At 44.8% G+C, this 27,177-nt stretch overlaps 1 protein-coding gene across 18 annotated transcripts in view; it reads left to right on the top strand.

Moving 5' to 3' along the window:
- ST3GAL3 (ST3 beta-galactoside alpha-2,3-sialyltransferase 3) overlaps nucleotides 1–27,177 on the top strand; it is a 369,636-nt gene that overhangs the window by 146,874 nt on the left and 195,585 nt on the right. For all 18 annotated transcript variants that reach the window (XR_005583508.1, XR_005583506.1, XR_005583510.1 and 15 more), the window contains one exon: nucleotides 23,292–23,384. Coding sequence is in view for 13 of the 18 variants with exons in the window: in XM_039483732.1 (XP_039339666.1) it covers nucleotides 23,292–23,384 (93 nt within the window). In the remaining 5 variants the exon portion in view is untranslated. The remainder of the gene's footprint in view (nucleotides 1–23,291; nucleotides 23,385–27,177) is intronic.

Below are 27,177 nucleotides of genomic sequence, written 5' to 3'. Positions count from 1 at the left end.
CTAAGCCCTTGGTGTAGACAAAGCTAGGAACAAATAATGTAGGCCATGTTACAGGGTGGAGGACTCTATCCTCGACCTTGTGGCCATGGTCGATCTTCAGCTGAGCATGAGCTCCCAGTGCAACACTGTGGCTAAAAGGCTAATGTGATCCTTGGCTGTTCCAACAGGAATTATGTTTGTCCATCGTTGTCGATGAAGACCTCAACAACTCATTCGTTTGATGACTGGCTCTGTGCGTCCGAAGATGACTGATCAGTCTGATTCAGGCGTGGAACGTCCTGTCACACGTCGGGCAGACATGTGATGGCACTGTCGATGATGTGCGGGCAGCTCTGGACTTGCGCAGCTCATGCTTTCTTTCAGCCTCAGCAGTACGCCTCGCCTCAGAGGTATTACTGCCTGTGTGAATGAGGCTGCGCCATGCTGGACGGTTCAGTGCGAGGGTTTCCCATGTGGCAGTGTTGCTCTCGAGGGACTTCAGAGAGGTCTTCAGCGTGTCCTTGAACCGCTTCTTTTGTCCTCCATGGGAGCACTTTCCCTGGGTGACTTCTCCGTAGAAGAGCTGTTTAGGAATGCGCTCGTCTGACATTCTCACGACATGTCCAGCTCATCTGGTCTGGGCTCTCATCAGCAGTGTGTGAACTGATGGCAGACTGGCTCTGGTAAGGACTTCAGTATCGGGCACTTTGTCCTGCCATCTGATTTTTAGAAGCTTTCGCAGACAGAAAATGTGGAAGTGATTGAGCCTTCATGCATGACTCTGATAAACAGTCCACGTCTCGCAGACGTACAGCAGAGTTGGAAGCACCACTGCTTGGTAGACCTTCAGCTTAGTTGGTAGGCTGATCCCTCGACGTTCCCAGACGTTGGAGCGCAATCAGCCAAATGCAGAGCTGGCTTTAGCAATTCTGCAGTTTACTTCATCATCGATTTACACTGCTCGGGAAAGGGTACTGCCCAGGTACGTGAAGTGGTCCACTGCCTGAAGTCTGTCCATTTACAGTGATGGACAGTTCTGAGTACGGAGCGTGGGGAGCTGGCTGGTGCATGACCTCAGTCGTCTTGATGTTAATGGTGAGACCGAAGTTGTTGCATGCAGATGAAAACTTGTCCATACTGGCTTGCATTTCTGGCTCTGTACTAGCATTCAGAGCACAATCATCGGCAAAGAGAAAGTCTCGAAGTACAATTTCCTTCACCTTGGTGATGGCACGCAGTCGCCTCAGACTGAATAGTTTCCCGTCAGTTCTGTACTTCAGGCCTACTCCTTCAGTGCAGTGTTGAAAGGCATCAGTCAGAGTGGCAGAGAATATCATGCTGAACAAAGTGGGTGCTAAAACACACCCTTGCTTGACGCCATTGGTGGCTGGGAAGGCCTCAGATGTTTCACCGTCATCCAGGACACGAGCCATCATACCGTGATGAAATTGACGTACCATTCGTATGAATCTGTCTGGACAGCTGAATTTCGACATGATCCTCCACAGGCCCTGGTGACTGACAGAGTCAAACGCTTTTGTGAGGTCCACAAAAGTTGTGTAGAGTTCATGATTCTGTTCTTGACATTTCTCCTGTAGCTGACGTGCAGCGAAGATCATGTCAATAGTCCCACGTCCCTTGCGGAAGCCGCACTGTGATTCTGGCAGTAAGCCCTGCTCCAGGTGAGTGATCAATCGGTTCAACAGAACCCGTGCAAGAACTTTCCCCGCTGTAGAGAGCAGCGAGATTCCACGGTGATTGTCACATACCTGGCGATTGCCCTTCCTCTTATAGAGGTGCACGATGGACGCGTCTCTAAATTCCTGTGAAATGGATCCCTGCTTCCAGAAGGACTGAAACAGCTCAGTGAGTTTCTGTAGCAGCACGGGTCCACTGACTTTGTACACCTCTGCTGGTATGGCATGTGACCCTGGGGCTTTGCCACTTGACAGCTGGTTGATGGCTTTCTTCACTTCGTCCTCTTCTGGTGAAGCATCCATGGAGTCATTGACTGCAACCTGGGGCATCTTGTCAATGGCCTCATCACTGATGACTGAGGGGCAGTTGAGAACTGCTTCAAAATGTTCAGCCCATCTCTGGAGAATCTGCGTCTTCTCTGTAAGGAGCACAGTGCCATCAGAGTTCAGGAGGGGAAAGCTCCCAGAAGACTGTGGACCATAGAGTGTGTTGAGGGCTTCATAGAACTGCTTATAGTCGTTCTTGTCCGCATATGCCTGTATTTCATCTGCTTTGGCGCTCAGCCACAAGTCCAACAGGAATATCGAGTATGAGTAGGGAGGTTATATTACCTCTGTATTTGGCACTGGTGCAACTGATATTGGAATACTGTGTCCACTTCTGTTCTCAAAAATTTAGAGAAGGAAGTTGAATAATTAGATCAGGTTCATGGAAGAGCCATGAAAATGATCAATGGACTGGAAAACGTACCTTATCTGAGACTCAAGTGCTCAATCTGATTAGTTTATCAACGCGAAGGTAACAAATGAAAGGATGGGCTGAAGAATAATAAGATCATGCAATTATCTTAACTTAGGCATGAGCACTGCTTCATGGGTCAGTAATAATTTTTTGGGTCCTTTACACATTTTCTTGGTTCACTTTTTATGGGTATCATAGTAGAGGTTACCCTTAAGTGATTTAAATGATCAGACTCTAGTGTTTCATTTATCAGAAATCTGAACGTGATATGTTGTGTAACTTTAAGTAAGACTTTGCACCTTTCTGTGCCTCAGTTTCCCCATCTGTAACATGAGAATGAGAATACCTTCTTCCCAGGGTTATTGAGGCATATTTCACTATGCGTAAAATACTTTGAAATCCTGCAATGAAAACTTTTCTATAAGGCATCTAGTCATAGACAAAGGAGATGATAATTCCTCTTTATATTTCTCTTGTGGCCCCACCTGGAATATTGTGTACTATTAGGGTACCTCACTACCAGAAATACATTGGAAAGTTGAAGGGAGTGCAGTGTGGCAAGTTACCTCCTTCACCTCGTTTGCCTCAGAGTTTCTCCCTCGGAAGGTGGGGGCCTGGAGTAAATCAATCCTACTCTGTTGGGTTTCTAGTCTTCACTCTGGTTTATTGTTCAATATATTTACAAGGTGGTCTCAGGGTCGGCCTGAGTAGTTCTCCTAAGCAAAACAACAAAAACCCCAAACTCGGCACAAAAAGGAATACTTTTCCCTGCCCCTTCTGGGGTGTTGCCTTATTACGCTGGCTTCTGGTGGCCAGTCCTTTACCAAAGAACAGTCAACTTCCTATAAGGAGAACAGACAGCCTTCCATCCAGGAGAGACCTTCTCTCCCTGCTGCAGTTTGCTTCTCCTGCCATCTCTTCCTCTCACCAGAAGAGGGGTTTTTAAAGAAATCTTTAAAAAATCACTGGCAGCCCTTAATTGGCCTCAGGTGTCTCTAATTAACATGAGGTAATCTCTTTTCAGTTTATAGGGGAAAGGACCTTCACCATTTTGGGACTGACATATCTGGTTTCCGCCACTCTTCTATCTGTCAGGTCTGACTTTGTCACAGAGAGGAGACACAAAAATGACCAGAAGACTATAGAGTTTGATTTAGGAGGAAAAAAATAGATGGTAAAAATATGTTTTATATATAATGTAGCTGGGCTAAGTGATGAATCAGTGGTGAAGGTTGTAAAAACCATGAATGTAGGGGAAATATGTATGATGGTAGAAAGGTGGTAGGGGTGATGGGATGAAGCCGAAAGCAAAACTTAAGTAGAACATCAGGGAAAATCTTTTTGATAGTGAGATTCATGAGGCTCTGGAACAGTTTTCCTAGGGAAGTGGTTGAAACCCATCACTAGGACATTTAAAACTAAGCTTGACAACACCCTGCTTCTGTTTTGATCCTTGGAAAGCACATGTTTTCTGGAACTGTCCTCCTTGCGTTGAATCTTCTGCAAAATTATCATAAGTTGTCATCTTAATGTATGTCTCAGCATCACTCTCTTCCTGCCCTAAGTAGCTGAGGTTGTGAAAGCTCAGTGCATTTCATCGTTTTCATTTAGACCAGCAAATGTTATCTAAAACAACTTGTTCTTCTGCGAATAGTGTCCCTCTAGGTGCTCCGCTTCAGGAGCGCTTGTGCCCTGTCCCTTTGATTGGAAATATTTGGTAGCTGTGCCCATTGGGCCTGCATGTGCGCACCATACATCCTCATGCCCCATGCCGAGACTATGTGAGACTGCAGTGGCAACCCCCTCCAGTTCCTTGTCAATTACCTTTAGCTTGAGACGGAGTCTGTAACCTGTGCCTGTTCTCTATTTAGCATTTAGGTAGACAGTTTATAGTTACTTACCTTTTGTGTTTTCTTTGTCTCCCCACCCCCCCAAAAAAAATTAGTTTAAAAATAAACCCTTTCATTCTTAGATATAGTTAGATAGTAGTTTAGAACTTCCCCTTCTGGTGGTTGTCCCTTTTGTTGTTTTCCTTTGGGAATGCTGGATTCTCTGGTGTTTAAGAGGTGAGTCTCCTGTCGTGAGACTATTCCCATCAGTAATGGGCATTCTCAGTGCTACTGTTGTTTGGGTGATACCCATATTCCTAATAAGTGCAAGTTCTTCTTCAAGTGATGGTCCCTGTTGTATTCCACTGAGGGTTTTATGCATGTGCACCATGCGCCTGGAGCCGGAAAAATGTAAAAGTAGTATCTGTTGGTCCGTGCATGTACTCTGACTCGCCTCATGGTTTTATCCGAGGTGATAAAGGGTGGGGCAGACTGACCACGTCTTCAGTTCCTTCTCATTGCTGCATCGTCTGGGCCAGAACGAACAATGTCTGCTTCTATGTGACGGACTTCAACAAACACACTTTTATATTATTAGTTTTTTACAAAATTTCAGGTTTCAGAGTAGCAGCCGTGTTAGTCTGTATCCGCAAAAAGAACAGGAGTACTTGTGGCACCTTAGAGACTAACAAAGTTATTTGAGCATAAACTTTCATGGGCTACAGCCCACTTCTTCAGATGCATAGAATGGAACATATATTGAGGAGATATATATATATATACACACACACATACAGAGAGCATGAAAAGGTGAAAGTTGTCTTACCAACTCTGAGAGGCCAATTAAGTAAGAGAAAAAAACTTTTGAAGTGATAATCAAGATAGCCCAGTACAGACAGTTTGATAAGCAGTGTGAGAATACTTACAAGGGGAGATAGATTCAATGTTTGTAATGGCTCAGCCATTCCCAGTCCCTATTCAAGCCTAAGTTGATTGTATCTAGTTTGCATATCAATTCCAGCTCAGCAGTTTCTCATTGGCGCTTCAGACTTCTTATCAAACTCTCTGTACTGGGCTATCTTGATTATCACTTCAAAAGTTCTTTTTCTCTTACTTAATTGGCCTCTCAGGATTGAGAGGTTCAAAGTACCATGGAAGACCTCCCTTTTGATGGTTGCAAGCTCTTTGCGTACTCAACCCCTGGCCAAGAGACTTAAAAAAAAAAAAACAAAAAAAAACCTCCCATCAACTACAACTATATCCTCCCAGACATCCATCTCCTCCAAGTCACAGTTTAGATGGTGGGTCAAGAGTCTCAACCATCCAGTTGATGGGACTTTACAGCTGCGATATCCTACCCGCCCTCCCTCCTTTTGGGTGCCACCTTTACCATTTTCAGGATACACGGCAGCATACAACATCAGACAAATGAGATTTGGAATCCATACCTTCTGGTTACACTATCCATTTCAAGGCTCTCACTCCTACCCATCCCTGTCCTGCCTCAGGAACCTTTCTCACCATCAATTATTAGAACAAGAAGTGACCTCACTGTTAAATTTAGGAGCAATAGAACCCGTTCCTGTACAACACAGAGGAAGGAGATTCTACTAAAAATACTTGTACCCAAATGGAGGGTGGAGATCAATTTTAGCCGTCACATCAGGCGCTGCCTCCCGATAGTCAGGCCTTGTGGTTGCCGTGGAGGTTGAAACTAGGCATAGGGTTGGGACTGGGCTGAGGGTAGTACTGGAACCAGGTTCTGGGGACAAGCAGGGGTCAGAACCGAGATCAGAGGCCCTAGACAGGCCCAAATCAATACTGTGGCTAGAGACCACATGCAGGCCAAAGAGTGAAGCTGGGTGGTCAGAATCTGAGAGTCCAAGGGGGTCAGGAGTTGGAGGTAAGGCTGGAGTGAGTTGATAAAAGGGCTGGAGCAAGGTCAGAGTAGGGTAAGGACAAGGCTGGAGGAGACTGGAACAGGGCTTGGGCAAGGTTGTGGCAGGAACTGGATCAAGAGCAGACTGGGAGTCGAGAGAGTCTCCTGTGAGGCACCATGAGAATTCCTGGTCAGGTAGTGCTTTTGCAGACTGATTTGCAGCTCTGGTGAGGTAGAAGAAATATCTAAGCCTGGGGGGGTCATCTGACCTAGGCTCCGCTCAGGAATAGGCTGCTGCTGCATGCCTGAAGGCTGAGTCACTGCAGACTCCTGTGGAAGGGTAAGTCAATGCAGATGAGTTGTTATAGCATGCCTGATTATTCACTCCGGTTCTGTTTGAGGGGCAGCTGAGCAAGCAGCCCTTGTTTGGCTGTGGGTTTGCCTCACACTTCAAGTCACTAAACAGATACGTAAAACAGAAAAAATTCAGGATGGTGACTCTGGCACCAATAATTCCGTCATTAGAATTAGGAGATTGGTTCGTGACTCTTGACCTACAAGACGCATTTTCATGTCACCATTCCCCCATCGCATAGGAGATGTCTTAGTGTTTGTTGTTGAGTTGGAAGAACCCAATACAGGGTGCTCCCTTTTGGGCTATCTTCGGCACTCAGGGTGTTCTCAAAGAGTTTGACAGTAGTTGCTGCCCACCTAGGTCATTTGGGCATAATTGTTTTCCCGTACCTAGATAATTGGCTGATAAAGAGTAGAACCTGTTGGGAGATGTTGGAGTCTGTAGATCACGTGTTCTCTGTTTCAGTCTGGACCTTCAAATCAATCTTGAAAAGTCTGTTTTGAGTCCACTACAGCATCTAGATTTCATAGGGACTTCCCTGGATGCACTGTCAGGGAGAACATACCTACCATCCAGCAGGTTTCTTGCATAGTGAACCTCGTCTCAAGGATTCAGCGCAGTCCTCGAGTTACAGTAAGAGATTGCCTTGAACTGATGGACACACATTCACATTGTCTTTGTAGTGCAGCATGCCAGGTTACATCTCCAGGGTCTACAGGGACGGCTTTTAACAGTTTATAAACCCAGCAAACACAATCCAGGCAGGTTACTGTCTGTTCCCCAGTGGGTTCTATGCTAGTGGAAGGACCCAACCAACGCCTGTGCAGGTTTTCCATTTGTTCAGCTTCCCCCTACCATGATGATAACATCAGATGCTTTGCTTTTTGATTTGGGGGGCATTATCTGACACTTCCCAAGGTACAGAGCAAATGGTCGCCACAATAGCAGCTTCTCCACATCAACCCTTTGGAATTGAGGGCAGTCAAAAATGCTTGCCTACGCTTTCTACCTCTTATCAAATAGAAGTCAATAAAGATAATGACAGACAACGTGGCATCCATGTATTATATCAACTGTCAGGGAGAAGCACATGTCCCATCTCTCTGTGCTGAAGCAAGAAAACTCTGGAACTGGTGCAAAACCAAACATGTAGTCATCTCAGCTTCTACCTCCCAGGTATTCAAAACACCATGGCAGATGACCTCAGCAGACGTTTCTCTCTAAATTACGAATGGGAACTAAACTGCAGAGTCCTTCACATGATATTACCAGCTTGGGGGCTCCCGTAGGTTGATCTGTTTGCCAGGGCAGCCAGTGCAAAATGCATCACATATTGCTCCATAGGATGTCTTGATCCCCTAGCTCTACGAGTCACACTTCTCATCTCATGAACCAAAGGACTTCTCTACACATATCCATCAACATCATTTCTCTTGAAGAGTCAACAAGATTGGGCCAGAGTCATACTAATTGCACCAATGTGGCCAAGACAAGTCTGGCATCCCTATCTCATCAGTCTTGCTCTCGTCCTTCATGGAAGCTTCTGATCATTCTTTACCTACTGACTCAAGAAGCAGGTCAAACACTTCAGCCCAGCTTACATATTGTGAGGCTCCAAGCAATGGTTCTCAAGGATAGAGAGGTTTTGTTGCTGAAATGTACTACAAGTTTTATTAAATAGTAAAAAACCATCTACAAGAAATACGTTAGCTCCAGAAATGGAAACGATACCATCTTTGGTGTAACAGTCCATCAGATTTTCCCAACTCACTCTCCTCTTCCTAGGATACTGGATTAGTTGTTGGAATTGAAGACATCAGGTCTTTCTGTGAATTGTGTTAGGGTACGTTTAGCAGCCATCCCAGTCTTTCACACATCCATAGGGGATTTTTCTCTCTTCGCTCACTCAGCTGTGGCAAGATTCCTTTGAGATTTGTCAATATCTTCCCACAAATTGGACACCTACCCCTAGCTGGGACCTAAACCTAGTCCTTAATGGCCTTATGAACCATCTGTTTGAATCACTAACTGTGTTCATTACTAGATTTATCTGTGAAGACAGCCTTTCTGGTAGCAATCAGTACTCCCGTAAGGGTAAGAGAATTGGGGGCTTTAATGATCGACCCCCCATTTATGGTGTTTTTCAGAGAGAAAGTGTTGCTACGGGTCCATCTAAGATTCTTACCTAGAGACCTCCACTGTTCCTTTTCAGGTGACTCCTGAGCCGTGTCCCCCTTGTGCAGTAACTGGAGTTCTTTGAGGTGTGTCCCCCTGTGGGTCCTACACTACCTGTCTTCCTCCTCCTCCTTTTCTTCAGAGTTGCTCTTATGGGACTTTGTGGTGAAGAAGGAACTCAGGACAGTTCACCCATGTAGCCCTGATAGCCTTGGCATGGGGCATGTGGATATGTGGGGTGCATGTGTGGGAGAATCGGGCACCACTACCAAAAAATTCTGATTTAAATGTGCAGGGCATAAATTCACCTGAAGTGGAGGGACAAGCATCTTGAAGAACTTCAGTTACTGCACAAGCTGAGTAACCCCTCCTTTTCATCCTTTCCCTTTTTTTTGTCAGAAGAATTCTTGTCAATTATTTCTGCTTTCTTTCTCAACTTTCAGTGTCCCTATAAACACAATTCCCTTATTTTGCTTCTGAGGGCTTGGCTACACTTACAAATTTGCAGCGCTGCAGCAGGGTGTGAAAACACACCCTCTCCAGTGCTGCAAATTGCGGCGCTGCAAAGCGCCAGTGTGGTCAAAGCCCCAGCGCTGGGAGCGCGGCTCCCAGCGCTGTACGTTATTCCCCACAGGGAGGTGGAGTACGGACAGCGCTGGGAGAGCTTTCTCCCAGCGCTGGTGCTTTGACTACACTTAGCGCTTCAAAGCGCTACCGCGGCAGCGCTTTGAAGTGTAAGTGTAGCCAAAGCCTTATGGTGCTAATGTTAAAATGGATGTAGAGTGCAGTCCTATGTAGATGGCATTGCAGTCATGTAACTTAGAGATGACAAAGGCATGAATTATGGTGAGAAGGTCTGTATTTGTGATGAAAAGTTGACTGTACTCAAAAACAAAACAATGTGAAACTTTAGAGCCTACAAGTCCACTTAGTCCTATTTCTTCTTCAGCCAATTGCTCAGACAAACAAGTTTGTTTACATTTACTGGGGATACTGCTGCCCGCTTCTTATTTACAATGTTACCAGAAAGTGAGAACAGGAGTTTGCATGGGACTTTTGTAGCCGGCATTGCCAGGTATTTACGTGCCAGATATGTTACACATTTGTATGCCCTTCATGCTGGCCACCATTTCAGAGGACATGCTTCCATGCTGATGACGCTCGTTAAAAAAGCAATGTGTTAATTAAATTTGTGACTGAACTCCTTGGGGGAGAATCCTATGTCTCTGGTTCTGTTTTACCTGCATTCTGCCATATATTTCATTTTATAGCAGTCTCAGATGATGACCTAGCACATGTGATTCATATTAAGAACACTTTCACTACAGATTTGACAAAACACAAAGAAGGTACCAATGTGAGATTTCTAAGGTTTAAGAATCAGAAGTGCCTTCCAAAATCTGAGAAGGATGAGGTGTGGGGCATGCTTTCAGAAGTCTTAAAGAGGAACACTTTGATGCAGAAACTACAGAACCTGAACCACCAAAAAAGAAAATCAACCTTCTGCTGATGACATCTGACTCGGATTATGAAGATGAGCGTGTGTTGGTCCGCACTGCTTTGGAATGTTATCGAGCAGAACCTGTCATCAGCATGGACGCATGTCCTCTCGTGTGGTGGCTGAAGCATGAAGGGATATATGAATCTTTAGCGCATCTGGCACATAAATATCTTGCGACGCCAGCTGCAATGGTGCCATGCGACAGCCTGTTCTCACTTTCAGGTGACATTATGAACAAGAAGCGGGTAGCATTATCTCCTGCAAATGTAAACAAACTTGTTTGAGCAATTGGCTAAACATGGAAGAAGGACTGAGTGGACTTGTTGGCTCTAAAGTTTTACATTGTTTTATTTTTGAATGCAGTTATTTTTTGTACATAACTCTACATTTGTAAGTTCAACTTTCATGATAAAGAGATTGCACTACAATATTTGTATTAGGTGAATTGAAAAGCAGTAGAAATATTTGTATTAAAAAATATAAAGTGAGCACTGTATACTTTGTATTCTGTGTTGTAATTGAAATCAATATATTTGAAAATGTAGAAAACATCCAAAATATTTAAATAAATGGTATTCCATTATTGTTTAACAGTGCGATTAATCGCAATTAATGTTTCTAATCACTTAACAGCCCTAATAAGTATGTATATGGGGAACATACATTTAATAATGGAGTCTGCAATCTAGCAGTGAAAGGTCTAACACAATCTAATGGCTGGAAGTTGAAGCTAGACAAACTCAGACTGGAAATAAGGCCTAAATTTTTGACAGTGAGAGTAGTTAACCATTGGAACTAGTTTACCAAGGGTCATGGTGGATTCTTCATCCATGACCATTTTAAAATCAAGATTGGATGTTTTTCTGAAAGCTCTGCTCTTGAATTCTTATAGGGCAGTTCTCTGACCTGTGTTACACAGGAGGTCAGACTAGATGATCACAATTGTCCCTTTGGCCTTGCAATATATGAATCTGAGCATTTTTAATCCAATTTTCTGAACAAAGGCTGCATTGTTGACAGGTGGTGAACATAAGCATCACCTAAGGTGCCCAGTGTAGATAATAGACAAGATTTTAAAGCAAGCAGCAAAAAATAGTAAGCTCAGATAATACCATGCACCATGTTTTCTGCTGCCTCATAAAGACCGTCTTATAAAGTGCTCTGTGAATGAGGCCATATCTTGTTTTGTAGCAAAGGAAAATAATGACAGAAGAAAGGAAATCCATGTTTGATCCCCAAAGAAGCAACTGATTCAGAAGTTACCTCTAAGTGTAAGGTCATCCCAGAGGAGGTACCTGTTTGTTCATTTTAATGCTCTTACTCACCTAGTAATCAGTGCACGCTTTTGTTATATAGCTGTCTGGTTACTGATGTCACCCAGATTTAAACCAGATAACTGTGTGTGAATTCAATTGATGAATTACGTGTGTACTCCCTGCCCTTTTGTACAGCTTCTTCTTATAGAGGAAGGATTGTAGTCTGATTTAAGCAAAGGCTTTAATTCTGTGCCAGGATTTTGGATCTTGTTGAAAAATCATAAAACACGTTTATATAGTTAAATTGTATTCACTTGGATAACCTCATGGGATACATATCTCAGTTTTGTGGAGGTCTCGAGGGGACTGAGGGACAGCAGTCATACAATCTTACTCCAGGATGTTTCTTTGACATGGCCCATGTTCTGTGTTAGACAGCATTAGAAATAATTATCAATGAGCATCTTTGTAACAGTTTCTTAAAATTTGAAAACTGTGGTGACTGATGTTAATGTGGTCTAATAAAAATGTCCCCAATGGGATTAAAATGTAAAATTCCTATTTCAAGGGCTCTGTAAAAGGCTAACCCAATGTGAGTAGAGTCGGGGAGATAAACAAGTGCTAAATGATTTGCGATAGCAGCTGCGGTTGGCTTATGCGTGCTGTTCTGCCTCTGGCACTCTGGAACATGAGTTTTATGACTGCTGAGAAATGTTAACTGCTTTGCCCCTCAGGCATCAGCAGTTCTGGATATTTTTGTGGTTTTCCTAATTGACAGCTCAAACATCCGCTACACTGCACCCACTGGCCACCGTACATGAGTCAAATGCACTGAACACTTCAGCCTATTAATTCTTTTACAGGAATTGTGTGGATGATGGCATTTTAATTTGATAATGAAGGCAACAGTATAGAAGCAGCATGGGGGAAAATTTGCATGTTTTGAGAGAAGGGGATTTTTGTGTGAATTCTGGGATCATTTTCAAGTTGATCACTGTGGTTTAAATAGTTATGTCAGTCGTTAGCTACTCAAACTGTATGCTAGTAATGACTCTCTGCCATGGTGGCTACAGATATATTCCAGTTGCTTTCAATTTCATGTCAACTTTGCTGACAGCATTTGGTAGTGGTCCAGAGGCAGGTATTATAGTGCCTATGTGTGAGACAAGGAGGAAGTAGGGAGTACTAGTTCAGGAGACACTGTTATTCAGTAGTTAGTGCAGGGATTTTAATCAAGACTCTAGGATAAATTCCTGCTTCTCATTGATTCAGTGTTTTGAAGTCATATAATTCAGTGGGCAAGTCATATAATTCCTGTATATTTGAGGGTAGCATAAAAAAGGTCAATTCATTTATTCATGTCTGAATATCACTGATATCATGACAGAATTCTAAGCTCTTACACAGTTGCCGTAGAGTTGAGCGCCAGGGATGTCTCCGACCGTGGGAGAGATCATCGTATCTCACTGGAAACCACTGCCCACCATAAAACTGGACAGCCCCCAGACAATAGCTACCTCAGTCTACCTCCTGCAATGGGTGCTTGTAGCTTAGAGTTTTATAACTTGACAAGTGGACTGTAACCAATGCACCAGGCAAATCAAGTAAAAGAAAGAAAACATCCTTAAAGATAGAGAGCTGGAACATTTGCACCATGCCAGCTGTATTATCTGAACACCTTGAACAGATCAACGATGCATGTGAAACTGTTGTGATTAGTGATGAGCTGAAACAACTCAATATGGATATCGCATCCCTCCAAGAAACACGGCTAGCATCAAGCAGATTTCTCAGAGAAAAAGACTACACATTTTTCCGGCAGGGGATAAGTGCAGAAGAAACGCGAGAGCGCAAAGTGGTATTTGCCGTCAAGAGCTTACTTCTGGGGATGGTTGAGCCACATACAGATGGATCAGAAAGAATTTTGGCACTATGCTTGTTCACATCTGAGGGCCCAGTCAACCTTGTGAGTGTTTATGCCCCAACACTCTCTTCATCTTCTGACATCAAGGACCAGTTCTGCGACTAGTTGAACACCACCATCAGCAAGATTCCAAAACACAAATATGTTTTTGTGCTAGGGGACTTTAATGCAAGTGTGAGAGTTGAAACATGGGCCAGCTGTCTTGGTCAACATGGAACTGGTAAGATGAATGGAAATGGTCAGAGACTGCTAGAATTTTGTTCCTATTACAATCTCTGTGTAACAAACTCATTCTTCCAGATAAAGCCACAACACAAAGTGTCTTGGAAACATCCCAGATCTGGCCACTGGCACCAACTGGAACTTATCATCACAAGGCGTATCAACCTTAACATCCTCCTCATTACCTGCAATTATCAAAGTGCTGATTGCGCCACAGACCACTCTCTGGTACGCAGCAAAGTCAGACTTAAACCAAAGAAAATACACAGATCTAAAGTAAAAAGATTTCTCATATTAACATCGCTGGGTAGAACACTACTCTGAGCTTTACTCTTGTGAAAATATTGTTATGGATGCAGCCATCAGCGCCATCAAAAGCCTACCTTTTATGAACCAACTCAACAATGAACCAACCGTTGAGGAGCTTAGCTTTGCCATAGATGGCCTCTCCAATGGAAAAGCCCCTGGAAAATACTGCATACCGTCCAAGGTCATAAATGCGGAAAATCTATTCTACTGCAACATCTTCATGGTTGCTCTGCCTGTGCTGGAAAGAAGGCGAAGTACCACAAGAAATGAGAGATGCCAACATCATCACTCTCTCTATAAAAACAAGGGTGACAGGAGCGACTGTAACAACTATCATGGCATTTCCCTTCTTAGCATTCTGGGAAAAGCCTTTGCCCGAGTTGCCCTCAACAGACTTCAGACCCTTGCAGACAGAATCTATCCTGAATCACAGTGCGGCTTTCAGAGTCGAAAGGTCTACTATCGACATGATCTTCTCACTGAGATAACTACAAGAGAAATGCAGAGAACAAAAGAAGCCCCTCTACATAGCCTTCATCGATCTCACAGAGGCTTTTGACTTTGTCAGTAGAAGTGGACTATTCACGCTTCTAGAAAAGATTGGATGTCCCCACAAGCTCTTAAGCATGATTCAATCCTTCCATGAAAAGATGTACGGCACAGTCCAACATGACGGCTCAGTGTCTGAGGCTTCCCAGATTCGTAGCGGAGTTAATCAAGGCCGTGTACTTGCCCCAACTCTTTTTGGGATCTTCTCCTCCCTGCTACTGAAACAAGCTTTTGGTTACTGAACTGAGGGACTCTACTTGCACGCAAGATCTGATGGAAAGCTATTCAATCTTGCAAGACTCAGAAGACTCGGGAGGCCCTTATCCAACACCTCCTCTTTGCTAATGACACAGCAGTGGCACCCCACACAGAAGCTCATCTTCAAAGCCTAATGGATAGTTTTCCAAAGCCTGCCAATACTTTGGGCTTACTATAAGCCTAAAAAAGACGAACATAATTTGCCAAGGAGTTGAGGAAGCACCCTCCATCAAGAGCAACAACTGTGAATGTGAAATGGTGAATGAAATAACATACCAGGGGTCCACTATTGCAGTCGATCTTTCACTTGAAACCGAACTCAACATCCGCATTGGAAAAGCCACCTCAACAATGTCTAGACTTAACAAGAGGGTATGGTAAAACAACAAACTGACAGACCACACAAAGATCTGCGTGTATGGAGCGTGTGATATCAGCACGCTTTTGTATGGGAGTGAGACAGGGACTTTATACTCTCATCAGGAAAAGAGGCTCAACGGCTTTCATATGCGTTGCCTTTGTTGAATCTTTGGAATCTCCTGTAGGGACAGAGTCACCAACACTGAGGTGCTCAAGAGGGCCAGCATACAAACACTCCTCAAACAGAGACACCTGTGCTGGCTTGGGCATGTGTGCTGAATGAATGATGGGTACATACCAAAGGACATCCTCTATGGTGAACTGGCATCTAGTAAAAAACTCAAAGGATGCCCAAAATTGTGTTTCAAGGATGTGTGCAAGTGAGACCTCAAAGAAATGGACATGGATGTGGACAAATGGGAATATCACACTCAAGACCACAGCCTTTGGAAACAAGAGCTTAACAAAGGTGTCTGGAGTTCCGAGAGGAAACCATCCAGTTTAGCAGAGGAGAAAAGAGCTTGCAGAAGGCAAAGCCCAAAGGTCAAAACGTCACCTTTAAATGTGACAGATGCAGCAGAGATTGTTCCTCTCAAGTGGGTTTCTTCAGCCATGTTCGCGGCTGCCAGAAAGCCAACTGAGTAAATTCTTTACCTCTCAAGGATGCATACCCATGGTCTCTTGAGACTGAAGGATGCCTACTACTATTACATGACACAATTGTGAGAAGTCTTTTCAATCCATTACTAACTTTCCATCCATCTTTTCACTGGTTGACCCCTACTGTCATGACCCTCCACCATTCCTTCCATAGTAACTTTCTTCAGGTTATTTCCATCTCTACTCCTAGTGTGACCAAAGTACGTAAGTTTCCATCTGTTGATTTCTGGCATCAGTTTTCTCTCCAATAATATTTATAATGTAGGCCTTTTTCTTTTTTTCATCCAGGAGATACCTTAGAATCTTTGCTAGCGCCACATTTCAAAAGCTTCAGTTTTCTTCTTGTCAGAAGCATTAACTTCCCATGATTCACATCCATAAATTCTGCACATATGTTAAAGAGGCTTGGGGACAAAACACACCCTTGTCTCACACCCTGGCCAGTGGAGAACCACTCGCTATAATTGAACTCAATGAAAGTCTCTATCACCACCACCAGACCATGGTGTGAATAGCAGATTAACATAGTATTACAGTAAACCGGAAACAGCAGATTAGCAGTCTCAGCCATAGGTTTGGAATACCTAGACTCCCTGGAATGCCAGGTTCAAATCCTGGCAGGGATGGCTCAGCTTTTTCTATTGACATAAGTGAATTCTACATTATGCAGTTTGATGCCAAGGTCTGTTGGAGAAAACCTTAACAAATTGAAGGGCTTTCTGTCCTGTAAGTACTTCACTGTTCAGACAGTAAAGATCTAGTGTCACTTCAGAGTTAGAGTTTGCCTAGTGCATCTAAAATTTTACCCTCTTTCCTATACATACACATATCCTTACACACTTTACAGTGTGCTGTAGTCTGGCTGACTGGCATATCACGCTCCAATTTCTGGCTGCATTTTAGTGGTTCTGGGGTCTTTTGAGTTAAAAAGAGCCTCTTTCTGTATATGTAAAATATTTACCTCTCTCACAGAGGTGCCTGAGTTATTTGATGTTTGTAAACTACTTTGAGTTCCTTGATTGGACGGCACTGTCCAAGTCCACACAATCATCATCATTGATTAGTAGTACTGCTCTCTGTTTGACAGGAGCCAGGCAGTCTTGGTGACCCAATTATTTATTTAGGGTGGGATTTTTCAAAATCAAAGGAAGTGAAGAACACAAACCCCATTGAAAGTCACAGTGGGACTTGTGCTGCTAACTCCTTAGGCACTTTTTAAAATCCCACCTTTACTGTTTTCCTTTGTATGTTAGTAGCACCAAGGAGGAGAGGGACCCTGTTGTACTAGGCCCAGCATACAGACATAGTAAGGTGTGGCAAAGTTCCTCCTCTCCTCTAGTAGGTCCTGCGCTTATTGGCGGATTTCCTCCCCTCAGTGGTCTTCCCCTTGGATGAAACCCACAGTCTGGATCAACTCCTCCTATGTCTGATTAGGAGTAGCGAGGCTCGGGGGGGAACCCGGGCCCGCCCTCTACTCCGGGTTCCAGCCCAGGGCCCTGTGAATTGCAGCAGTCTCTATAGTGCTACTTGTAACCGCTGCTTGACCGCTACAACTCCCTGGGCTACTTCCCCATAGCCTCCTTCAAACACCTTCTTTATCCTCACCATAGGATCCTCCTGGTGTCTGATACTGCTTGATTGTATGGTGTTTCCTCAATCCTCCAGTAGTACACCTTCTCAATTCTTAGTTCCTTATGTCTCTGGCTCCCAGCTCCTCATATGCACTTCCTTCCTCTGGCTCCTCCTCCCTTGACTGGAGTGAGCTCCCCTTTTTATACCAGGTGCCCTGATTAGCCTGCCCTGATTGGCTGCAGGTGCTCCAATCAATGTAGCTCTCTCCGGTGCCTTCTAGGAAGTTCTTAATTGGCCCCAGGTGCCTTAATTACCCTGGAGCAACTGCCATTTTGGTTCCCATGGTACTAGGGATTTGCTTAGCCTGGGGATAACATACCTGTTCCTGAGTACTTTCCTGTAGCCATCCGGCCTTGCTCCATCACATATCCCCACCCCCCCTCTGCTCAACACCATAGGGTTGGGCAATTTGGGACGCCAGGCAGTGTGCTCGTGAAAGACCATCAGCATTGCCATGGTGGCATCCAGCCCTATGCCGTATGCGGAACTGGAATGGTTGGAGGGATAAGAACCACCTGGTGACCCTTGCATTCTTCTCCCTATTTCTCTGCATCCATTGAAGGGGTGCATGGTCCGTCACAAGAGTAAACCGTCAGCCTAAGAGGTAATAACGCAGTGTCTCCATGGCCCATTTGACAGCAAGGCATTCTCTCTCGACTACTGCATACTTCCGTTCTCGTGGGAGCAGCTTTCTGCTTAGGTAGAGAATCGGGTGTTCTTCATCTCCAATCGTTTGGGACAGAACTGCCCCCAACCCCACCTCAGAGGCATCTGTCTGTAAAATAAATTCCTTGGTAAAGTCCGGGGCTATGAGTACGGGGTCATTACAGAGGGCTGTCCGAAGGTCTACAAACGCCTCTTCTGCAGCGTTGGTCCACTTCACCATGTCTGGACCTCGAGCCTTCACCAGATCCGTTAGAAGACTTGCCCTACTGGCGAAGGGGAGAATAAACCGTCGGTAGTAGCCTACCACGCCTAGGAATGCATGGACCTGCTTCTTTCGGGTCGGCCGGGGCCAGTTTTGAATCGCTTCTAGTTTATTAGTTTGGGGCTTCACTATACCTCTTCCTACAATATATCCCAGGTACCTAGCCTCTGCTAGTCCTATGGCACACTTAGCAGGATTAGCGGTGAGGCCAGCCCGCCTTAAGGTGCGTAGCACTGCCTCAACCTTCTCCAAGTGGGTTCCCCAGTCTGGCGTATGGATGATGACATCATCTAGGTATGCAGCTGCATAACTAGTATGGGGGTGCAGCAGCTTATCCATGAGGCGCTGGAATGTGGCTGGGGCCCCATGTAACCCAAAAGGGAGAACAGTGTACTGGAATAGCCCGTCTGGGGTGGAGAACGCTGTCTTTTCTTTCGCTTCTTTGGTCAGGGGAATCTGCCAATACCCTTTTGTCAGATCCAGTGTAGTCAAGAAAAGGGCGCTACCCAGTCGGTCAACCAGTTCGTCGATGCGTGGTATGGGGTATGCATCAAACTGGGATACTTCATTCAGTCAGCGAAAGTCATTACAAAATCTTGTGGTACCATCAGGTTTGGGCACTAGAACAATTGGACTGCACCACTGACTGTAGGATTCTTCGATAACGCCTAATTCTAACATTTTCTTTACTTCGGCCTTGATTTCTTCTCTTTTGGCTGCTGGGATTTGGTAGGGTCTCAGTGTTATTTTGGCTCTGGGGATCGTGCGGATATGGTGATAGGTCTCAGTCGTCCGCCCCGGTTTTGTAGAGAACACATCTCGGTTACGATTAATCATGTCGGCTGCCTCGATCTTTTGATTGGCGTCAAGTCGGGTGATATCTTCACTTGCTCATGTACGTTATCCTCCTGGGGAAGAGTCTCCCGGGTGACTAAGCATGCCTCTCGATCATGCCAAGGTTTTAGAAGATTGATGTGGTAAATTTGCTCCGGTTTCCTGCGGCCTGGCTGCCGTACCTTATAGTTTACCTCTCCCACGGCTTCAATCACTTCATAGGGTCCCTGCCACTGGGCCAACAGCTTGCTTTCTGCTGTGGGCACAAGGACCATCACTCGATCCCCTGGTTGGAACCGTTGAAGCTTTGCTTGGTGGTTATAATGGGTCCGTTGGGTCTCCTGTGCTTTTTCCAAGTGTTCTCGTACAATGGGTGTAACTTGGTCTATCCGATTCCTCATCTGTAGTACATGCTCAACTATGTTCCTTCCGGGATTTGGCTCCTCTTCCCAGGCTTCTCTGGCTATATCCAATGTGCCTCGGGGGTGGCGCCCATATAGTAGTTCTAATGGAGAGGAAGCCTGTGGAGGCTTGTGGAACTTCCCGGATGGCAAACATGAGGTAAGGCAATAGGGTATCCCAGTCTTTCCCATCCCGGCTCACCACTTTTCTGATCATGGCCTTGAGGGTCCTATTGAACCTTTCCACAAGGCCGTCCATTTGTGGGTGGTATACAGAGGTCCGTAGGGCTTGTACATGGAGCAATGAACAGAGATCTTTCATCAACTTAGACACGAAAGGTGTCCCTTGATCAGTCAGCATCTCCTTGGGTAGCCCAACCCGGGAAAATATCTGTACTAGCTCCTTAGCTATTGTCTTGGAAGCTGTGTTGCGTAGGGGGACAGCTTCCGGGTATCGGGTTGCATAGTCTAGTACAACCAGCACATGTTGGTGGCCCCGAGCTGTCTTCTCTAGGGGCCCAATCAGATCCATGGCTATGCGTTCAAATGGTACCTCTATTATTGGAAGGGGTATCAAAGGGGCCCGTAAGTGTGGGCGAGGGCTATGTAGCTGACACTCTGGACAAGAGGTGCAGTATCGCCTGACATCTTCATGTACACCTGGCCAGAAGAACCTCCGCAGGATCCTGGCCTGGGTTTTCTCTACCCCTAAGTGTCCTCCAAACAGGTGACTGTGGGCGAGGCTCAATATGGCTTTTTGATGTTTTCGGGGCACCAGAAGTTGATGTATCTCCTGCTCCTGCATTTGCACCACACGGTACAGGAGATCTTTCTTCACTATAAAGTAGGGTATTGGACCTCGAACCTTCCCTTCCACTGCTATCCCATCTATCTCAGCCACCTCTTTCCTGACGTTATCATATCTGGGGTCCTCTGCCTGGTCCCGTCCGAATGTCTCTCTCCCAGGACTACCCTGCCTGAGCTCCCAGGGTTCCGGCTTCTGCTTCTTCCAATGGCCTGCCGCCATCATGGCTGGGGCCAGCCTCTGGCCCACCTTCCGTGTTGGTAGTTTCTCTGTTGGCTGCTCGTGCCCATCTGCCTACTAGCGCAGTCTTCTGGCCCTGGGTCAGGATCTGGGTTCCCAAAGCCTTTGCGGCCTTCCTTTCTTTTTTTGTCTTCCGGGCCTTTTGGGGGGCTGAGAATAGATCCTGAGAAAACTCAGAAAACAAATGTGTATAAGCTACATTGCTTAGATGTAAACAGCTCTTCTTATTAAATCAACAGAAGGAAGCTGTTCCTTAAAATGCAGATTTCTCTGTAGCATATTTGGGTGTTCCCTTGCCATGAGAGATTATGTTGTGATAAATGGGCCTACAAATTTCCACTAATTGTTCAACTGTAAAAAGTGAGAGAAAGTTCATAAAGTGCCACAATAAGTGATCACAACAAATGTTGATGAGAAAAGAGACAAAAGAGAGAGAGACTGAATTAGTCCAAACAGAAAGGGCTGTACTGATTCCACTCAAGGACTGTGTTAAGATGACTGGTAAACAAGAGTAGTAGAGGAATGGAAATCAATGAACCAAAATTGGTGTGTTTAAAATTTGTCTATTGGAGGTCAAAATAATAAGAGGATGGAGTATTATGCCCAACACCCCTTTCTGGGGTTCTTAAAAAGAGAAGACTTTTGGGAAAAATTAGCACCAGAAGCATCTGTCTGCCAATAATTGCTGGAGCCAACTTTATCGTCCTGGCTGCCATCCCTACTGTCTCCTCGGACCTGGGACCTTCTTCATGCTAATCCTGAAAGATGTCCTGATCAGACTGGGTCAGAGAGAGGGTGCCCAGATGACATCGCCACCAGCTCCATCTAAATCTTACATGCCACCTGTGATGTGAGACTTTCTCTTCTCGTCACTCACTCACATATACACACACATACCCACCTCTCCCCCGCACTGTGCCATGTTTGTCTTCTTTTCCTTCCCCACCTTATTTCTTCTCTTTCCTAGCCTCGTTTTTCCTTCTGTCTAATACGTGTCTGGCTTAGTCAGCCTAGACTGTGTATTTTGCCACACTGCTGTGAGCCTGTGATCAGAAAGAGGCGGCTAAATGCAATATCATAAACAGCCTGATGCTGATACCAGTTTTCCAGGTCTCGGAGTGTCTGGTAAGACTGTGGGCTGGGCTGTTGTTTCTCCAGCAGTGAGGTTGCAAGAGTCAATATCAGAGACAGAAGCTTCATTTTGTATCTCTGCTGGTCTTTTCTCTCCCCCTTCCATGTGTGCGTTTGTCTTGTTTTGTCTTCTAGGAAACAGGATCAGACTTTAACAACAACAGCTCCAGCGTGTTTTAATGAATGTCTTCTCTTTTCCCCAAAAAGGATAGTTATTGCCATCTTAAGAGACTTTAGAAGGAAAACCCTCCATGTTTGACAGACTCTCTTGGAAGGGAAAGAGAACAAGGAATGTTGTTAAAATGAAAACATTAATTAATACTTTACATTTCAAATGCTTTAACTGTGTTTTCTCCCCCACCCCTGGTCTTTAATAAAAGGTTAGAAGGATTTTTAATGGCGTATTTGCTGTGGTACTAAGAAGTATGTGGTCCCTTAACCTTGTTTAAAACTGTTCAGTGTTGATAGTGACTGGTCATGTTAACACCTTTAACTCTTTGGATCTGCATATTCCAAATGAATACAACAGATCCCAGTGCCAACAGGTGTGGGAGGACAAAATAACTAGAGGCGGGATCCATGTAGGCAATGCTTGGAGAAGAAAAAACAGTTCTGGTGGTAACTGAGATTCTTTGAGAGGACTGTCTGCATGGATCCACACTACTCGCCTTCTCTCGCCACTATTTTAGAAACTTATAAAAATGTCTTTGTTGAATAGTTGCTATCAATGGTGCAATATCTCTCTGTTGCTGTAGGACCATTTCTCATCAGTTTTTTGTTTGGAATAATTTTTGTGTAGTGGCTCGCATCTAGGTATCTACAGATATTGTAAAAGCACTATATATCTGTAATATGGATGAGTATGATTATCTCCATTTTGCGGATGGAGAGGTTTGCTCAAGGTCACACAGTAAGTCTGTGGTAAAGTTGTGTACTAGACTCAAATCTCCTCTCCGAGTGCTAAGCTTTAACCACTTAGACTGTGTGTCAGTCACTGCTCTTTTCTTTAGGCTTCTGTATGTGGAGTCACTGCTCGACCCTTGAATTATGTGACCGGCTGTGCTATTAGGCCACTTCCCAATAGAACAAGGGCAGCTCTGTCTATTTGGCTGCCCAAAGGATCCATCCCCTTTAAAGTCTAAACAGTGGCTGGTGACTGTAGGCTAGTAGAAATCTGTTTTGTAATTTGATTAAAATGTTTGAAACTTGTCCTGTAAGTAATACTTGCACTGACATCTTACTTCTAGCATGTAGTAGAAAAATAGCCTGAACAAGTTCTCTGTTACCTTTTAATCTTCACTTCCTTTTGGAGAGGCAGATGTCTAAAATAGTATCTGGCTAGCTTTAATTCCTTCCTGGAGCTTCACCTTCCTAAGAGTGTGAAGTCCCTCAATAGAAGTAGTGATTTAGTGGTGTTTCAGATATTTCTGACCCCACCTTGGTTTGATATTCTCCCATATTAGTGTAAAAAACAAACAAAAAAACTTTTGTTTCTGTTAATATTCTTCATAGCTGTTTTGGAGAAGCACTGTTAAGGAAAAGATTTAAATAATAAAAGGATCAGGGTGACACACTCAGCATTTACATACCCTGGAAAGTCTTGACTCTCATCCTTTTTTCCACAGGCCTCCAGAACTAGCATCAAAGTATGCAAATTTCTCTGAGGGAGTTTGCAAACCTGGATATGCATCAGCGCTCATGACTTCCATCTTCCCAAAGTAAGTGATCAGTTCCCCAGTGTTTGTAATTTACAGCCCTGCTCTTCCCAAACTGTCTTCCCCCTCTGCATGCAGGATTCTATGTAGGCCTGGCTTAACATGAGTAATTGGCTGTGAGTGAGGCCTTCCATTTACCTCCCTAATCCTGTCTCCCCAGAAATGATCAGCAGGCTGGGAACAGAATATTTGTACTAGCTAAGATAAGGGGGGATACCCAGGGAACCATTTACAGTTGACAAGATAATAATGAATCAGATAAACCTGGAATGTAAGATGAAGTAAAGAGTAAGTCATGCATGGACAGTGTGTGTTGTACATGGATTAGTTCCTACAAAGCGACCGAGCCAATCCCAGAACATGTGATGCAATGTATAGTAAATACAATGTAATGTACAAATGTATATAAAGGAAGAGGTTTGCTGTGTAGCTTTGGATGTGTGGTATACTCTGTACCCACCCCCTGTGCTTTAGCCTGATCAACTCAAGTGTAGTTTGATTGTATGCTAGGAAAGGAGGCTGAGTGACGAGACTGGAATTGAACTGAGTTTGTGGGGAACCAAGTGGAAGAGGTTTCAGGGGAACCTTGTAGGTAGCTTGTCTTGTAGATGGTTGCTGCATTATTTTGCTATTCTAGTTCCAGTGGATGCCCCTTGTGAAATCCTGGCTTTATGGAAATCAATGGGGGTTTTGCCATTGACTTCAGTGGGACCAGGATTTCACCCCATGAATATATAGTACAGTATCTTCAATGATGCAAGTAGTAGATCAACAGAGAGTGTAGGCTCAGTGCCAAATTCATTGCTGGTGTCAGGTGCAACTCCATTGAAACTACAAGTGCAGCTCCACTGAGTTGCACCTGCTGAATTAGTGGTAAATTTAGCTATCTGAGGTAGAAGGGTTATAATCTCCTCTACCTGCACACAAGGGCGAACTGGGCAGCAGAGTTTTCTAAATAGTGTTTAGAGAGCCCAAGGCATACTATGAAGAGTCTGCTGGTCTTGCAGTATCTCATTCACTTTTTCCAATGAAATATCACACTAGTCTCCTCATCATCGCCTCTGAACAAGTCTGCTGTGATATTGTCAACCCTAAGTGTTCAAAAATCATGAATCAGGTCCCCAGAATCATGAAATCGGCTTAAAAATAATGAATTAAAAATAATGTTGGGGTTCTTTTGATTTGTCTTTTGTTTTTAAATTCATAAATTGATAAATTCATGGTGGCTAAGTCCATAAATGGCTATTAGCCAGGATGGGTAAGAATGGTGTCCCTAGCCTCTGTTCGTCAGAGGATGGAGATGGATGGCAGGAGAGAGATCACTTGATCATTGCCTGTTAGGTTCACTCTCTCAGGGGCACCTGGCATTGGCCACTGTCAGTAGACAGATACTGGGCTAGATGGACCTTTGGTCTGACCCGGTACGGCCTTTCTTATGTTCTTATGTTTTTGAGTCTTTCTGATACTTTTGGGTCACATTTTCACGCTTTTCCCGGAAACCATGATGTCTGGAATTTTTTTTTAAGTGAAAGCTGAGATTCTTCTTCGAGTGCTGGTCACCATGTGTATTCCATTGTGGGTGTGTGTATACACCTGGAGTCAGAGAATTCTTGCAAGCAGTGTCTGTTGGACCACTCGTGCGCCCTTTACTTTCCTTGTGCTTCCAACCAAAGGAATAAAGGATGGAGTGGCCAACCATCTCTCCAGTTCCTTCTTGCTGTCTTGTAGCTTGGCTCCGAACCTCCAGAGTCCAGAGCTTTTCTTCGATTCCTTTGCTCTGTAAATATTTCAAAGGTTGCCTTAGTGCCTTTTTATATGCTTCTTTATAGTTAGTTTTACAGCTTTTAGCAGAGTTTTCTAATTAAATAGAATCCCTGCCTTGGGGGCATCTCCCCCCTCCCCCCCCCAATGCATCATTACGGGTATTGGATTATGGCCAGAATTCTGGGCTTCAAAACTGTGTGTCATGTCCCCATTCTTTCTCAGTCAGCGACAAGCATCAGCATTGTTTGTACTGTCTTGGGGAGGCCCATATCATGGCTAAGTGTAATACCTGCCGCTTTTTCCCTAGCCATACCCATGAGGTGAGGGGACTCTGGCTTAGAAAACCCCTCCTGGAGAAGGCCATGAGGCTGCAGTTGGACCCAGGCTGTGAAACACTCCCCCACACCCCTGGTACATTGGCTGGTTACACCGCATGCCTCCTGCTGTGAGGTCTGACTCTGTTGCTGGGGAATCCATACCCACAGAGCACCCCATCACGTTTTCATTGGGTAGGCAGAGAATGCTTGCATAAGCATAAGAGCAGGTCTACCTCTAAGTCTGCTTCCGAGATGTCTGACACAGCTCTTCCTAAATCAAGCAAATCCGCTCTTTCAACTCCAGAAGACTTATTATGTCCTGAGTCCCAGAGCCATGTCTCAAAAGCCCGTAAACCAGAGTATTGGACCCTGTACCGGTGACACTCACTCCACCAGTACTCTCTAAGTCAAAAAGTTGGAGTCTGTTGGTTCTGGCACAATCAGAGCTTCTACCACCAATGGTACTCTTTCTGTCTTTCACTCCGGCCACATGGAGTCGTCTTCCTCCGACGCCATCAGCATGAACGTATCAGACTGCTTGCATTGCAGGGAGGCAAGACTTATACTACACTGTAGGACATCTTTGCTCTCCCCGAGGTCCTGTTTCCCCCATCATCAGGACCTTCTTGCACTAGGGAGATTGACTCTACCAGGGGATGTTACCTTTGACAGAAGCCTATCCCCTCTTCCATCTTCCAACTGCAACTTTCCTCTGTTGGAGCTGCTATTGGATCGAGACCTTTTCTTCTCTTTCTTGGGAGAGTCTGAAGCTCCAGAGGAGTCACTGTCTCCTCCTCTGAGAAATGTTATCCAGACAGGAGATCCAGAGCCTCCTGGTACTAACCTCCGCCTCGACATTTACCTTGGGACCTTTGGTACCCCATGCCTTGGGGATACCCAGATCCCCCTCCTGAACCAACATACTGTATGGTATGGGACCTGTATGGAAGATAGACAGAGCCCCCATGAGGTCTGCAAGGGAATCACTCCACCATTGCCCTCTAAGGGAACAATCAGCCTCCTCCTGACCTCATGGTGGAGGAGGAATACAAACCAGTTTACAATATTGTTGTCATCTTCTCCTGATGAAGCAGTAACCCCACTATCTCTGTCCCCTCTGGATGACCGTAAACAATTTCAGGATTCATTGCGAAGGGTAACAGAGAAACTCCAGATCTCTCTAGTGGAGGTCCAAGACCCAAAACACAAACTCTTGGATATCCTGCAAACCACCAGTTACAGTTAATAGAGCTATGCCAGAATTTGCTAGAGCAGTCTGGCATACAACAGCCACATGTGCCCCTAGTCCCAAGAGGGTAGAGAACAGTATTTAGTTCCAGCGAGGGGAGCAGATTTTCTCTTTACCCACCCTACACTGAATTCTCTCGTTGTGTATGCTGCCAGAGAGAGATCTAGACAACATCATCTTAAATCTTCTGACAAGGATGCTAAACATCTAGATTTCTTGAGAAGGAACACTTTCACATCTACTAGCCTTCAGCTTTGTATAGTGAACTGTCAGACAGTGTTGGCCGAGTACTACTGTCTCAACTATTGAAGATTCACAGATTTTTGTAGACAAGCTACCACAGCAGGACGGAGCTCACTTCCAGGCTCTTATTGAAGAGGGTAAGCTGATGGCTAGACCCTCAGTTCAATTAGTGGTTGATGCAGCAGACACATCACCTAGAATGATGGCAGTGGCCATCGTGCTG

This window comes from Mauremys reevesii, linkage group 8, assembly GCF_016161935.1.
Source record: "Mauremys reevesii isolate NIE-2019 linkage group 8, ASM1616193v1, whole genome shotgun sequence".
NCBI classification, from domain to species: domain Eukaryota; kingdom Metazoa; phylum Chordata; order Testudines; family Geoemydidae; genus Mauremys; species Mauremys reevesii.
Note: the sequence above shows the minus strand (reverse complement) of the source record. Positions and strands in the feature narration are given on the sequence as shown.